Here is a 17,208-nt window from a genome sequence, read left to right on the forward strand (position 1 = left end):
CTCATTGCGCAGGAAGCCCATACATATGTTTCATTAAATACTTTTAGTTTGGTTTAATTATGAAGTGATGTGCACAAAGTCACATTAAGTATTAACTAATAATATTCTAATCATATTTAGGAAAAGGCATGAATATTTTGAAGTGTGTGTGCTAAAGGCTTAGTATTTTTTTCCATATCTAGTAATAGGAATAACGTCTGATTTATCGAAATACACATCTCTACATCATCATGCTATTTCTTTGCAGTCAATTTAAATACCCAGCCTTTGTGCGCCTACTAAACCACTATAATAAAGAACGTTTAGAAATAAACAAATATTTCAGCAATTGAATACTGTGTTAGTACTTATTGTCTGTTAAGAAAAGGTTCTAAAGTATCACAATAAATTATATTTTTAAGAGATTTCATATTTGTCAGTGTTGTCCAAGTTAATACAATGCTCTCAAACCCCTGCTGAATTATTGTTATATGTAATGTGTCAATTATATTATTTGAATATCCTTTTCCTGAAAAACGTATATTTGCATGAAAATGTCAAGCTTAGTTCTAGGAGGCAAGGGACAAAAATATGTAGTGAAACTGTATCTGATTTCATTTACCTTGGCAATATCTCTGTTGGCATCTGGCAGTAACATGATTAATAGATGAAGAGCCTGTAGCTGCAATTTGATCTTGGAGATTTCTACAAAAATGAAAATAACTCAAATAAGAATTCTTATATGAAACTCAGGAACATGATTAGTTGCCGAGAGAAGTCTTGCAGGAATACTGGACCCACAAAAATAATTTTAAATAAATCAGCCCAGAGTTGAAAGATTGTGCTGTCATAACCCTTTGTTCACCATTGCTCACTGTCAACTGCGTTGACATAAATTCCACCCCCCAAAAAAAATCATTCAAAAACGGGCATTATTCCTACCAGCTCAAGTGTGAAATGGACAAACATTGAGTTCTCAGAGAATTGATATCTGCTCTTTTTTTTCAATATGAGTGAGACAGCCATCACAGATAAAGATGCCAAAACCATGCATAATCTGACCTACTGGAATTGTTTCTGAAAAATCTGCAAAATTTTGCATTCCAGTAGAAGCTAATTTTACTGTTTATTATTTGCCACTGAAACTGAAATTATGGATAAATTGCGATTATACATACTATATGGACAAAAGTATTGGGACATTTGACCATTACAAAAACAGGTACTTTTATGACATCGCATTCTAAATACATAGACATTAATATGCAGTAGGTCCCCCTATAACAGCTTCCACTCTTCTGGTAAGGTTTTCCACACTTAATTATTAGGGATTTCGCAATGTACGTAGCGACTACTTTATTACAGCATATATTGTGCCTTACCCTTAAAACTATACAGGTTCTGTCCAACCGGACACTGTTGTACAGGTAGATAAAATTCTGTAGAGTTTACTAAACCGTAATAGCGGTGAATGCCAATTTGGAGAATTTTTTTACTCTCTTATAGGATTAATTCAAACAGGGGCCTCTTCAGGTTTTCATATCACTAGATTTTTATGAATGCAAAGTACTTATTGGATGGTGACATAACCAATTATTACGGTTAGGCAGCATGTCATTACAAATCTTCTACTCAGCTGCTTAGGGGATTCAATACTTCCAGCTGTACTAAAGTGGCTGTCTTAGGGTAATAATAAGCCCCTTTTAAATGGCACATGAAAAGATTATTATCATTATCTTGACAGATTATGTTATTCTAACATTTGCCAATGGAAATAAGTGATTCATTCTTGATGTACATGAATCACATTATTATTTTATGTTATCATTGGCTAGACCTGTGTATAATATATATATATATATATATATATATATATATATATATACCGTGTTTCCCCGAAAGTAAGACAGTGTCTTACTTTCTTTTTATCCCTAAAAGCCCCACTATGTCTTACTTTCGGGGTATGTCTTATATTGGGAAAAAATTGTCCATATATACCAATCCACACGCATACCAATCCACACATATACACCAAACCACACACATATACACCAAACCACACATATACACCAAACCACACACATATACCAATCCACACATATATACTAATCCACACATATACCAAACCACACATATATACCAAACCACACATATATACCAAACCACACATATATACTAATCCACACATATACACCAATCCACTCTCACTGTCACTCTATGCTTTCCTACCTTTCCTCTTTCAGTTTCTTTGCCGCCTCTTCGCTCTTCTTCTTAGTTCTTCTGTCTTCTCTTCTTCCGGGTCAGAGGGCACGGAGACCGGTGGGCGCGGCTTCAGTGCTGTGCGCCGGGATCTGGCAGCAAACCCCGGCGCACAGCAGCTGTTGCCTTGGGGATCACAAGGGAGCGGTATCGGAGGTCTGTTAAAGACCTCCGATACTGCTCCCTTGCGAGCCTGCTCCTCCAGCGGCGGACATTACTGTCCGTCTCTGGAGGGGCGGCAGGGGCGTCGGACCGCGCTGCGGCGGACCCCGCGACGGCAGTGGCGTCGGACCGCGCTGCGGCGGACCCCGCGGCGGCGCCCCCTGTCGCACAGGTCGCACACCCCAAAGGCCGGCCCTGGTCCTGATGGACCACGGAAAACATTATTGCTGCTCCAGCAAATCCCCCGTGTTTCCCCGAAAGTAAGACATATGTCTTACTTTCGGGGTACGGCTTATATTAGCCGACCCCTCTGAAACCCCCGATACGTCTTACTATCGGGGGTGTCTTACTATCGGGGAAACACGGTATATATATATATATATATACACACACATACATACATACATATACATTTTAAATACTTAAAACCCAGTGAGTACCAGGGTAATCTTAGCACTTGGTTGGCATTACAGCTTAGAGCAGATTTTAGTACATATTGAGACATTATAATAAGAACTACAAGGTTTCTGAAGAGCTTACAATCTAAAAACCATACAATACACAATATTATACAAAACATTCTATCTGTAAAGCCGATATATGTACTCACTTTCTGCCAAAGCGATAAAGGCTGGGAGGTACTCCATTGTAAACAGAGGCGTGGGCAACTCTCTAATAAACATCTTGAGAAGACCTGCAGCATCATTACTGCGCACTTTATTCCAGTCAAATGTATTGTCATAAAATTTTAATTCAAGCTCCTCTCGTAGGCTCTGGAAAACAATAAAATGAAGCAGATTTTAAATATGGAAAACTCTACAAACGTGATTTTGAGTTCCCATAGCATAGATGGTGCAACGTCTTCTAGTACCTTGCGTAACTAACACAAATCACACTGAGAGTTTGCGGTTCCGGTGATTTTACATTAATAAATACTGGGAGTAGCCAAGGAGACAACTGAAGACACTGAATAGCCACACACACAACGTGTTAGGGCTCAGGAAAATGGAAATGGCTAATATCCACTTTAATTATATCATAGCCGAGACGTCCATTTAAATTATTATGGCATCCCTTACAGCTCTGGCTTGGTGAATGCTGTAGGGAGGATCTAATGAGACCTCTTGTGCGCATGCATGGAAAATGATCCCCTTGATTACAATAGGAACCCTTACTTGCCCCTGACTGGTTGGTTCAAGCAACCAATTGGTGGAGTGAAATGTTGGACCATGGAAGAGAAGGGGAGCTGCAGCTTCTCTCTAAGGTAGGTACCTTCTCTTTTATTTATTAACAATGCATATCAAAGTACTTGCATTCTTTTTTGGTTAGGCTGTTGGGCCTCTTTAATGAAACTTCATCCACCACCAGTGAAGGACTCCATACTTTATATAGGCGAAAGCTATTTTTCATGCTATTTTAGACTTCAGTCATTTGTAGAATGACACCCAACTTAAGTTGTGCACCTTATCAGCACAGGGCACTAATACATGTATAAAAAGGTGACCTAGTATTCCATTCTACTCTGTTCTGGTGGCTGACCTCTACGCAACATGAAATATTGGGCATGTGGACATCGACCCCCCTTTTTTTCTTGGCCATCAACAGAAAGGATGAAATGATACTGATTATACAAAGCACCATAAAAATGCCTAACCATTAGATAAATGTTCAAAAATGTTTATTTACCTGCTGTGGGCATAAAAAAAGTATAAAAAATATATGCTACAGTGCCAAATCTCTTAGATAACTAGAAAATGATCACTCTTTGCAATAAGGCAAATCGTGATGGGTCCTTAATGCGCAGAAACTAAATACAATGTTTACATAGATCTTATTTTGGATGACGAGGTTACTTAAACCGCCAGCAAAGGCTCAGATGTAATACATGGAAATTGGCCTCTTTAATTGTGACCATATGCTTGGAGCATTATTTAAAAGTTTTGGAATGTGCGCAAAATCGTCACGACCCCAACTTATTAAATCTGGATTCGCTTAAAAACATATGTAACTTGCATGGGGTTGACAGCTTTCATCCTGGGAATTAATGTAACAGTACAAATAAAAGCCATATACATTAAAAGCAATTCTCTAAGTATGCAACATCAGTTCTACATCTGTTCTGATATACAGTACTTCCATATGTTCAAAGCTGACATTCTATGCTTGGTCAAAAATCTATACTACCAAATGACTTTTTTTTTTAAATAACCAGGTTAACTAGTCAATTGTGCTATTTGCTGTAATAACCCTCGTTAGGATGTGATCACCTGCTTCATGATAAATTCCATATGTTTAGTTTAATTTGCATACACAATGAGTGTCTAAATCATAATGTGGTTATTTATTCTGATTCCTTAAAATGTAATAGACACACTTATAAACAAATAATCACTTCCTCCAAAAAGTGTATAATGAAGTTTATGGAGGGAGGTTAATAAAGAGAAAACCGCCAATGAGAACTGTAAAGACAACCAGAAATACATATTTTTATATAGCCAATTTTACATATTGTACAAATATATATCCGAATATATATCCGATCACTGCATAGACAAACAAGAACACTTATAAGCTCTATAGAGCAAGGACCTCCTTTCCCAATGTATTCACACCTACAGTACAACGTTCACGTGTATATGGCTGCTGTACTTCAACAACTGCATTTATTCTACCTCTCCTTTATTATACTGCAAAGTGATAATTACATTTGTTACATAAACACACAACATGCATACAAGATTATATTAAACATATTAATTTGCCTTCCTAGTTCTCTTGACAGCATAGTCGGTTAATTCACATAGTCTTTGGAACGTACGCACAAGTGCTTGCTAATTATACAACTTGCACAATTGCAGATCCATAGAGGACCACACATGGAATTCTTTTACGACACAAAATAATACGTGGATGAGCCGTTGTGTTATATTACTGTACGCCCCAAATTCAATGTACAAAGTCGAGTGTGTAACATAATGGGACACTCTATCCATTGGCTGCCCAGCCTCACTCTTTTCATAAGCACAGTGTCACAATTTGAGTACTACACACGCAATGCTGCCAGCACTAAATCAGACTTCCTACAGCTGGGTAATTAGCTTGATTGTTGGAACTTCTTTTATTTATTCTCTCTGTTATATCGCTTTCATCCCTCAATATTTCTAGGATGTAAACATTCAACTACAACAGACTATTTAGACTGTTCATTTGTCATAAATAACTTTTAAAGCAGCCTAGATGTTCTTCTGTAGAGTCCAATGAGCTAAATAATCTATTGTTGTATTAACACAGCTCAGTATACGGATGTCATTATTACAACACAAAAAAGTACATACTACAGTATTACCCAGAAGCGAGGGAAGTGACATACCTTAACCCTCGATGCAGATCCTGGTACACGTAGAATACCTTCCGTTTCTAGGCCTGTCTCTTCAAGCCTTTGTAAAAGCTGGGAAAAACACAAAAGTGTATTTGGTTTTTTTCCTGCTACCGAAAATTTGCAATTTTGTTTTATGTAAATAGGGACCACTTGAAACAATATGAATGGCAATATGGAAATCTATTCTTGCACCATTATGAACACACAATAACGTGTTATAAAATATTTATAACTTACTAGAAAACATATTAAGTAACATTTTAAGAATTGTTAAATGTGTTCACAAACACATCTTAACTTCACTGATAGTTAAGGTTCCACCGATTATTAAGATTTTGTGCTTTGCTAACGTTTATGTATACATTTTCCTTTGTTGTTCACATACTTACTTTCTGAAAAATCAAAGGAACTTTTGTTGCTGGTGTTCTTTTTTGATCATTCTCCAACAATGTTGTTAGGGGAATGCCAAACAGACCATTTTCTGATAGAAAGAAACAAAACAGGGAACGATTAATTTGAACTGTATTGTGCTACTAATACAACAAAACTATGGAGCTATTATTTTACCTTTTCCTTTAAGCCTTACTGCCCGGTTTCTCTTTAGTTCAATTCCCAAAGCATCATAAAATGCTGTTAATTCAATGAGAGACAGATAACGGATTTTCTTCATGTCTTCAAGAGACAAATCCCCAACTTCTGTTAGCCCAAACCGACTTTTCCAAACAATAAATTTCTAAAAAAAAAAAAACAGGGGCAGCTGCATTAGCAAACACAAAAATGGTTTCCTTGTGCTTCCAACTTAAGATTTAAAAAAGATAATTGGACAGAACTATGTCCCTTTGCATAAATACGTCCAACATATAAAGCTTAGTGATCTTTCTGGACATGGGTGGTTTTTTAAAAATACAATGATCAAAAATGTTTCTGCGTCTTATATTCCAAGTGGCGAAAGCATGGAGAATTCTACCCGCCACCAAAATTCTCTTTTGGTACACAGTCCCATAAGCTTGGTGACAGCCCTAGTCAAGTGGCACGTATAAAGATGTTAAGAATGTAACTGGGACAAATTAAAAGTCTACACAATTACACCAGGGTTGCACCAACTTCAGAATAAGGCAAGAGCTTCTTTTAATTGGTACAAAAAATATTCTAAAAACAACATATAAAGATTACTTATAAACAGGATTTTATTGAATTTTTTATTTTAAAATGTCCTTCAGACATTTTATTTTTTATACTTGATATCTTCCCATGGTCTAAACTAACAAGTCTTTTTAATATATCAAGGCTTTATTAAACGTCCTCTCAGCAAAATGAATAAGTAAATATTTTATATATGTGTTTGTCAGAACTGATCTTCTTGCTGATATTAATAATAATAATAATTCACTATTTTCACTATTCGCAACAACAATTTATGCAGCATAGTACATGTGATATGACAAACTAGCTCATGTTTTTATAATGCAAAACTGGTACAACATTCTTTTAAATACACGTACTGGCAAGATGCAATCTTCTTTTTTCATTTTTTGAATCCTTTGCTTTTCTGTTTCATTATCCGTCACCACAACGCTTTCTGAGAAGGATACCTCGAAAGAAAGCTCTTCAGCAACAGAGGGACAGGGTTTTTCAAATGTACATATATTAGCTAAAATATTAAAAAAACAACAATGTATATATGCATATACACAACATAGACTTTCAAAGCCAACGCCCATTTACAGTGCCATAACAATAAACCCAACATAATAAATAAAACATTTCACAATCCTTTACCTCTGTCACCAGAGGTAATGGCTGTGAGGAGGCAGAGGCTGGGGGGTGTAGATGGTGACACAGAAGGAGAGAGAGAGATGGGTGGTAGATAGAAGTCATGAAAAGGTGTTGGGGTAGATGATGATGAAGAAAGAGAGGAGTGTGCTGGTGATGAAGTTGGAGATCTGGAGGGGGATCTGACATAAATGGATAGTAACAAGGCGGGAGACATGGGTATGTAAAGCCCAAACATATGGAGGGTCAGGGAAGAGGGTTTGGGACTGAGGGGCTGCCTGGGACTGGTGTATTTGAGGAACTGCTTGAGAGTGCTGTGTGGAGGAGTGCTGCCAGAAAATGTGTGTTAGGGGTGAAGGATTTCAGGATAATGTGTTTGTAGGGAGATTAATAAGACAGAGATGCAGGAGAGAAAGGGTGAAGAAAATAGAAAAATGAAAGAGAGGGAGAGAGTAAGAAGAAAAAGAGAGTGAGAGGGAAAAAAACAGGGCAATGGTAGGTAAGATAGAGAAGGGAAAAATAATTAAGGAGAGAAGGAAAAGAAAGAAAGAAAGAAAGAAAGAAAGAAAGAAAGAAAGAAAGAAAGAAAGAAAGAGAAGAAAGAAAGAATAAAGTAAAATGTACATTAACACATACACTCCATATGTTACAAGGCTATTTGCTTTTTAATATAAAATACAGCTAGGACTGGACATTTCTCCAAACTATTATATTTTGCAATTATTTTATATATTGGTAAATAATTATAAGAGGAAATATGTTAAGGGGTAGTCAACATGTGGGTTATGTTACGAGCAAATAATTGAATTTATGCAGCGCAGCATATTCTACTTACAAGTGACAGATTTCCAAATGGGCTTTTTGATTATCGGAAGCTGAACACCATTTGATGCAAGAGGGGATGTGGGTAAGGGCTCAAATGGTGGCTGGAAAATAGAAAGCAGTTGACACATCAGAGGTATATAAAATGTTGAGCCCATGGGACAACTGAAAATATGGAGAGTTATCTTACTGTTAGCCTGATGTAACATGTTTAACTCAAGTCCAACAAGACAATACATGCTTGTGTAGAGATACTCTATTTTTTCTCTTAGCTTGTATTATTTCCTGTGCAGTGATTGTAAGGGTATCTACTCCCCACTCTAAACTTGTCCACATAATAGAAATACAGGATCCTGCTTCCCATAAGCAACAAAACATCTGTTTCATAAATCACTTAAAGCAGTGGTTATCTTCAGCCCTGAAGCCCCACCATATGTAGAAGGGAAAACACAATCATTGGCTGATGGACACGGATAAATCAGCCAACCGGATTCAACTTCCTGCTGTTCCTATAATCAATTATTTAACAAATGCAGTAAAAACATACACATTATAACACAAAAGAGATGGAAAGTAAGCTGTGGACGTTACAACTAAAGTTTCTGCTAATTTAAAGCGATAAAATAAGAAAACAGATACCATCCAAATTGAATACTAATAAAATGTCAATCTACCAATACATTTATGAATTTCTTTTAAATCTGAAAACTAAAGTAAAATGACAAAAAATATAAAACCGTAAAACAATTACGGTTTGGATGTAAATTAATTACTGGATATAATCTATATTTTAGTGTTTTACTATTTATTCAGTAGGTAAAAAAAGGTCATCACAGGTTATTTTTGCATCAATAATTCATCTGAAGGATTTGAGAACAGTAAGGTGTTTCCTGTTTTGTAGCCAATTATTATATGCTTTACACAGCTGAATTACATCTTTTTACTTTGGTTTGAAGAAGTAATTCAAACTCTATTACTTTTCAATTTTAAAAATCTTGTCGTCTTCCATTAACGGGAGTCCATTAAAGTTTAATTTAGGTGTAAATTTAAGACGGACCTTTAGTTTGTTTGCCCCACGGCCAGGAAATAATTTAGGATTTCACTTTTATTGTGAGTTTCTGGTACGCAAGCCAGGAACATAAGGATATTATTTTACATGATGTTAGGCTTATGAAACCTACAATTATAAACAACCTCTCACCAGATACACAGGAAATTATAAGTATTTACTAAAAATCATTCCTGCTATACCCAGAAGAATATTATCGGTTCATCTTAGAAAAGAAGAATGATTTCATCCACCATTACATTGCCAAAGAGGAACTCAGCGTTACGGAATACACTATATAAAACAATAAATAATAATAATAACTTGTATCAGCTAGAAAATGCCTGTCCTTTAATGCCTAGTGTCTATAACATGTTGCCTTTTTTAGATTTAGATTTTAGTTTACAATTAATGATGCATGGAGTACACTTTATTAAACAGATCAATTCAAAAGTGATAGATGAATTTTAGACAACCGGATAAAGTGAGTGTGAAAGTAAAGGATTCTTAAGGCGAATCGAGGATTTCTAAGTATTTCAGTCTTCTGGTGGAAGCACATTTTTATCCGTGTGTTACATTCCTTGAACTTCCTGTTTCATGTCAAAGCTTCCTGTAACATTTACAACCAGCTTTCCATTCTGGAATGCCTGGCCTTTTAAAATGGACCTTTCGGCAAATGAAAGTAGACTTGGTTACAAAGGGATAAAACACACTTAACATATTCTGAATTTAAAATTCACTGTAGCAATGCAGGAAGCTTTAATGATATAGTTAGATGTTGGCCCACTAAAAACTTCCACAGGTTCTTTCTTCACTATGACTATACAACCATATCCCTTTTCATAGAAAGTAATACATATACACACACTCATGTACTAAAAAAAGGAATACATCTTACATAAATGTCATACTTCAGATATATTGTCACTTTGTGGACGTATACGATTACAGAGTACCTTAATGAGTATGTCAGATTGTGTTTAATAGTGCATGTGAAGTGCGATATTTCACAACCGAACCTAGTGCCAGGTGACTGAGGCAGCTGTCGGGGGCAGCCGAACCAGCAGACACTGGCCATGACCTCAGAAAATCCCCCAATGTGTGCTAATTGGTCTGGTGCTTGCAAAGGTTGGAACCAAAGCCTCTATAATACATTGGGGAAGCACACAAGAGGACTATGCCTATATTGGCATTCTTATTTTTAAGGAATGACGTGCTGTGTACGTGGGTGTCAGGAACCAGGGGATTAGAACTAGAAAACCCAACCACAGGGGGTGATTCATTTTTTATCATCAGGAGGCTCAGTGGTGACTGGGATTCCTGTCTTCGTCATGTCCCCTGTCATGCTTTTCTAGGGTTTCTGATGCATCTGCTGCTTGTTCAGTAATCTGGAGCCTATATATACTGTATACCGGGTTTGCTCCCAGGATTTATATAAGAACTCACTGGTTGGGACTTTTATCTATTATAGATTTCATTTATTATGTATTTATTTGATTTTTTTAAATGTATTTATTTATGGATCCTGGTTTTTGATAAATGATATTTTAGGGCATAGTCCATAATAAAAGTATATGAACACATCCATGTCATAGTGAGGAATTATTCCTGACTCCAGGTTTTTGGAGGACATTGCACATTTTGAGATTAGCACTTTATTGGAAAAAAGCAGCTGACCTTGTGCATCACATCATTGAATTATATTGGATATTAAACACTATTTGGAGATCACTGGGTTTCACCTTGGACTAAAGAGACGTTGGAGGTCGCCTAAACACAGAGGCCCTCGATACAGAGAGCACTAGCACGCCTATCAGCTTGTAAGTGTAATCGTTTTATTACTTTATATGAAATAAAGATACTGCATCATTTGGTTTCTGTTGTCTTTTGTTGTACATTTAGATTAAAAGACATCCAGAGGAGTCCGAAAATCACAGATATATCACCATCAATATACGTACAAGTTATTTTTTTTGTTTGTTTTTTTTTTCTGATCTCGATGCGAGCGCCCCTAAGTGGATATAGCTTTGGAGTTATTTCCTGGTCCTGATTGTTGTTGGTGTCCCTGTGATTTCCTGAATTGCTTATCCTCTGGTTTTGGCCACTGGCTTTGGACTAGGATCGTCTTGCCTTTTGGTACATCGCTTTATTGTTATCGATGACCTTTGCTTGTACTTGGAATACTCTTTTGCCCTATCCTTCTTTACCGTGCTTTGGTCCCCTCCATGTATGATCAGTGTCCTGTCATCTGTCAGTTCTGTCACAGATGTCTGCAGTAAGGCATTCCTTCGTCTCCCTGCCCCATGCATGGTCTTGAGCAAGCACCTGTCCCTGCGCAGATATTCCGGCCATACCCGGTCATCGTGACATGGGACCAGTCCTGGCAGAAATTCACTGTTTGTGCATGATAGGAATGCATATATTATGCTTTCCTGTGATAAGACCACAATGTTGAACTTTTCGGCTAATGGCAACTGCAAGAGAGGAATATTTTTGACATCTATTCCTCGCACAGAATAAAAAAATTAACTATGTGATGCAACTAAGTGTATGTTAGGGCTAAGGGCAGAATTATGAGAAATGAACAAGCAGCTTTGCGATTTTGACAATTTAAAGGTCACTTAAAACTGACAGTAAGCTTGTTTTCCTTGTTAAATGTATGACACTTGTAGAACACTAAGTGTGCACCTACCTTTAAAGTCATCCCCAAAGAATACATTAAAGCAAATAACCATTTTTTTAATTAGTGTTAAACTAGACACTTTACATTACAGTCTGCAGAATGCAGAACTGTAATGCTTTTAGATACAAAGTTTTTAACATAAAGGTTTAAGCTAATCATGCCTTCTCCTCATCTATATGCAAATGAATTGCACAACCTTCAGAATTTTCCCTACCACGAATATTATGATTTAGTTATATGCCACCAATAATTTACACAGAGCTTTAACACAGTATACAACAAATGCAAATCAACAGACAGAAATAAATTAATATGAAAGGTAAAAGAGGCAATCCTATAATTGCTGATAAAAAATCTCCTCGCTGAACAGTTTATTTATGGAACGTTTGCCGACATTCTTAGCACTATTACTATCAGGGGAGAATGAAGACTGAATTGACAAAAAAACGTAACATATAGTAAAGAAAGAAAAGAATGCCATGTCATTAGGAGCTTATAATACATATTGGTCACTTACATTATCTACACTCAACCTACAAGATATTACTCAATTTTAAATTCACTATGCCAAGTACATACCTGAGATCTTCCTCAGTATGCTTATCTGGAGGCCTTCATCTCCATACTAGAGTCAAATGGGGCAGAAACAGGTCATAAGAGACCAAAAAGTGGCTACCTGTCAGTGGATATAGTTAGGGTGAGGTTGTCAGAACTAAGCATGATGTGAAGAGAGTAGGGTTGCCACCTGTCGTAAGGTCAGACGCCCAAAGGGCGAGGAGGCCGGGTTTTTTGAAACCCTAGCCGTACTTGTTGAGGGGTGATGCATGTCTCTATTCTGGGATTGTCCTGTGAAAACAGGTGGCAACCCTAGGGGAAGCCAGATACAACTATCCTAATACTATAGCTCAAATGCTTCGTCAAAGGCCTGGCATTAAATATATATATAGTATATATTAGAACTACAACAAGTACATTAAGTATTTTCTTTACTTACCGAGGAGTCATTAACCCCAAAAATATCACGTACATCCCTCACTGAATGTTTGTTTTTCTTCCTTAATGTCTGAGTATAGGTGTTGTATCTTTTTTGCACAGCAGCTGCTTGTCTTCGTGTCAATGTGGACAACAGGGCCTGTCCATCATGTTCCTGAGTGCCAGAGATGAGGTTGGACAAGCCAACGTTTTGCAGCCATTCTGCCTCCAGCTCTCCTTCTGTGAAAAACAAGTATATATTGGTGTAATGTATTTTTGTATATTACCTCACTGAGGTCCCATATGTCCTGTATTTTGTTACACTTAAAATATATAGTTAGCAACTTAGCAAACTGTGTGTAAAAATATGTACAAATGTGGATTTTTGTTATCTATATTTGATCAACTAAAATCTCCTTTATTTTCATTTAGAAATCCACCCCATAATTCCTCTTAATAGCGCCATTTATGAAATCATTTACAATTTTCTGAAATGCTTTAACATATGTTTACAAAAGAATAGACACAATCCTCTATTAATTTATGTAAAGTTTATTCTGTGGGATAAGTTCCCCCTGCCTCTGCATAGAACTCACCATCTGCTGGCTTCATCTCCACCATCATGCTTTCTTCTGGCCCATAATCACTGCTCTCTTTAATGTGTTTCAGTTCACACCAAAAGTCTTCCATGGATGAGTTGTCCATGGAGGTTTCGGAGATAGAACGGTTGAATAAGGGTGTTTGTAAGGATTCATTTGAGAGCATTCTGTTAATTCTTCTGGAGTGAGATTTCCTGGAAATTAAAATTATTCAAAATCACTTTTGTGAAATATAAATGTGAATTAGGTTTCTTTCATCAGTTAAAGATGATGGTGTTGAATTTATTAAAATTGAGGGTATATAAAACATCTTGCATATTCACCGTGATATCTATAACACGTTATTGAGGACAGACCCTATCATAAAGATTGATGGAATACCTGCCAGTTGGCACTTGGAATGTGGTAATTTGTCATATTATTTGAAATATAATGTAATTTTTAACAAACAGAAAAAAATCAGAAAAAAAAATCAGAAATCTGGTATTTTTAGGGGAGACTTTCCCCGACTATTATGTCTTAACCCCTTTATAGCATAATATAATATAAAAAAAACCCAGAGCATGTACATAATTGCAAAATAATCATACAGTAGTATAAGTATTATAGGAGTAGTATTTGGTATTCAACTAACTGCACTAGTTTGAAAGAAGAGAACATTGCATATTAATCAGACCAAGACTGATGACACACCAGGCAAATGCCCTTAGGGCTACCCAATCTGCTCCAAGGGCAGATAGCGTGCTACAGTGTGTGGCTATGAGATGGATATGCCCGGCACGCTGTATAAAAATGTGGAGATGTGCATATACAGCCGATGGCCACACTTACTTAATTTGGCGGCCACTGGCCTTAAAGTACCAGGGCCTAGTCTGGCCCTGCATATTATATGTATACATCTATTCATATACATACACACACATACACACAAGGATCTATGGGTGACCTCACATTTAAAATAAGCCCAATTTTGCTTCCTTTTAGTATACTTTTCAGCATACTACAAACCATACTATACACTGGCATTCAGTACTTCTGGAGTATTACAGACTGCTGCTAAGACCAGTCCTCCAGCCATAGGTTTTTCTATTGATAGGAGGATAATATAAAAATATTTTTAGACATTTAACTAACACGTCTTACTAATGAACAAAAGTTTATTCAGTGGGCAGCATAATGGAGACACAATGACATTTGTGAATTCAGTTCAAATAACCTTGAGGCCATTGTGTCAACAATAAGCCGTACTTGAATAATACCATCTGCATGAAGAAAGAGTTCCGTCCCTCATTTCCTTATCCACCTCTTACTTCCTTGAATCATCAAGTAAGAATGCATCCTCCATAGCTTTTAAATACTAGGTAGTGATGTTTAAACATCTGGTTCCTATAAGACTTATGTTAGCATTTGAAAAAAAAAGTTATTTAAAAAAGTCTTTTTTTTCTTCGGTATAAATTCAAGTAGGCATAGTTTAGCTGCAGATGTTGGAGTATAGAGATTTTATCTTAGCTATGTCATGAGCAGTGAAACGTTCAAATCAAGACCAGCAAAATGTTCTGCCCCAACTAAAATCCCAGACAAAGTGATATATTTACACACTGGACCTGACAGGTATATACAGAATAGTAACGGTACTAAGGCATGGAGAGGGGCACGTTATGAAACGAAGGCAATGTTTAAATTCCTGGTCGTTACCACTACTAAATTTTGCACACACACGCACACATACTATAATAATACATTTATTTATTTTTTGTTCTTTCTAAAGATAAGGCAGAGATAACATATCTATACATGGAAATGTGTGCATCCACAAGCGGATATTTCATTGAAAGCCTCCCTAATACACTGGATAACATTCATGGAGCTTTGGGGAATTATTGACAGTGCAGATTGTTCCGCTAGAATTTACAGTCTCGAAAAAATGGGTGACTTTAATAGTGAACTGAGTTTATCACTCTTGAAGTTTATATATCTGTTTCCTTCCTTGGTGGCCAATTCGAATAAAGAATGCACTCTATAAACTCTTGTTCTCAGTTATGTACGTTACGACTCAGTGTCCTGAGTGTTGTTTCACAACTGGAAGAACCCCCGGACAATGTAAAAAAGGCTGACATCTGCAGTTTTATCGGAATAAACACCATATATGGAATAAATGCCTAGTTTTCTTCAGCTAAGCTGTTAGCATGTTTGTGTTTTGTTTACTCATTGCATACTTTCTTTCATTATGATGAATACTCATATTTATTTCTACAGTATAACTTGTAAACATGTTTTCCTGTTTATAACCATATTATTGTAATTCATTTATACCAACCAAACTTTGTAAGCGTCTAGAAAAAGGATACATCAAGGGAGCATAAAGATACAAAGATACATTTCAAATGCAACAGACAGAAACAAATATTGTTAACAGTATAAAAATATTTATATTAAATAAAAAAAACATGAAAAGTCCATCTCTTTTGCTACTTTTGTCCTTGTTCTGGTACCCTGTGTTTTGCTATAGCACTTGTCATGCTTGCCCCAACCTGTCCCACCACTCAGATTTGTTCAGTTTGTCCTTTGCCTTTACATCCATGCATTTGTGCTTTCTATGCAATCTTTGTCTTGTCCACTTAATGCTACTACCGTGGGTCCCTAGTTTGTAGTTAATAAAACCTAATAGTTGCCCTGTACCAGCCTTTATCGTATCACTGGACATCCTGTTACCTTTATATAGTGGAGTTAGTCCACTAAAGTGTTAGTTTGCAGGGGAATTTCAGTTCACTTAGTATTATGGCAAATCATCCCCAACTGGTTTGTTCTAAAGAAATTGCTAAAATGACCATATATAAGGCAGAGTTAAATCTGCGAGATTTATGGAAAGTCGTTTGACTGACGAGCCCCTTCTAAACTATTTTGAACCAGCACAGGAAGACACGTTAGTGTGCGAGCAGCCAGACATAAAGCTGCAGGAGATGTGAGAGGTAAGAAGGTGCGGGAGGGAGTATGAATGTTTGTATTTACTTGAGCGTGTATGTGAGCATGGATGTCTATAGGTAAGTGTATGTGAGCATGAATGTCTATTTATAAGTGTGTGTGAGCATGAATGTCTATTTATAAGTGTGTGTGAGCATGAATGTCTATGTATCAGTGTGTGTGAGCCTGAATGTCTATGTATAAGTTTGTGTGAGCATGGATATCTATGTATAAGTGTATGTGAGCATGGATGTCTATGTGGAAATGAATGTGTACGTCAATGTTAGTGAGTATGAGTGTGTTAGCATGTGTAGTTTGTGTAAGTGTGTTTACATATGTGCACCAGAGCGTATGTTGGAGGGGACAAAAAGTAAAGAGGGCACAGACGAGTCATTTGGGGAAATGATGGCACAGACAAGCTGTTTAGGGCAAAGATGGAACAGATAAGCTGTTTGGGGGCACTGACAAGCTGAGGGCAAAGATGGCATAGGTAGGCTGTTTGGGGGTTAATGGCACTGATAAGCAGGGGCAAAGGATTTCACAAGCTGGTTGAGGCAAAGGGATTCACAAA

At 36.8% G+C, this 17,208-nt stretch overlaps 1 protein-coding gene across 1 annotated transcript in view; it reads right to left on the reverse strand.

Annotated features, from left to right (window-relative positions):
* Positions 1-17,208, reverse strand: part of LOC128496996 (rho GTPase-activating protein 28-like) — a 53,501-nt gene that overhangs the window by 6,454 nt on the left and 29,839 nt on the right. The window contains exons 2-10 of the mRNA XM_053466836.1: positions 13,674-13,870; positions 13,100-13,317; positions 8,388-8,478; positions 7,282-7,430; positions 6,347-6,512; positions 6,169-6,260; positions 5,771-5,848; positions 3,011-3,173; positions 602-684 (exon numbers count right to left, since the gene is read on the reverse strand). Of these exons, the coding sequence (XP_053322811.1) occupies positions 602-684; positions 3,011-3,173; positions 5,771-5,848; positions 6,169-6,260; positions 6,347-6,512; positions 7,282-7,430; positions 8,388-8,478; positions 13,100-13,317; positions 13,674-13,870 (1,237 nt within the window). The remainder of the gene's footprint in view (positions 1-601; positions 685-3,010; positions 3,174-5,770; positions 5,849-6,168; positions 6,261-6,346; positions 6,513-7,281; positions 7,431-8,387; positions 8,479-13,099; positions 13,318-13,673; positions 13,871-17,208) is intronic.

This window comes from Spea bombifrons, chromosome 5 (assembly GCF_027358695.1).
Source record: "Spea bombifrons isolate aSpeBom1 chromosome 5, aSpeBom1.2.pri, whole genome shotgun sequence".
Classification (NCBI taxonomy): domain Eukaryota; kingdom Metazoa; phylum Chordata; class Amphibia; order Anura; family Pelobatidae; genus Spea; species Spea bombifrons.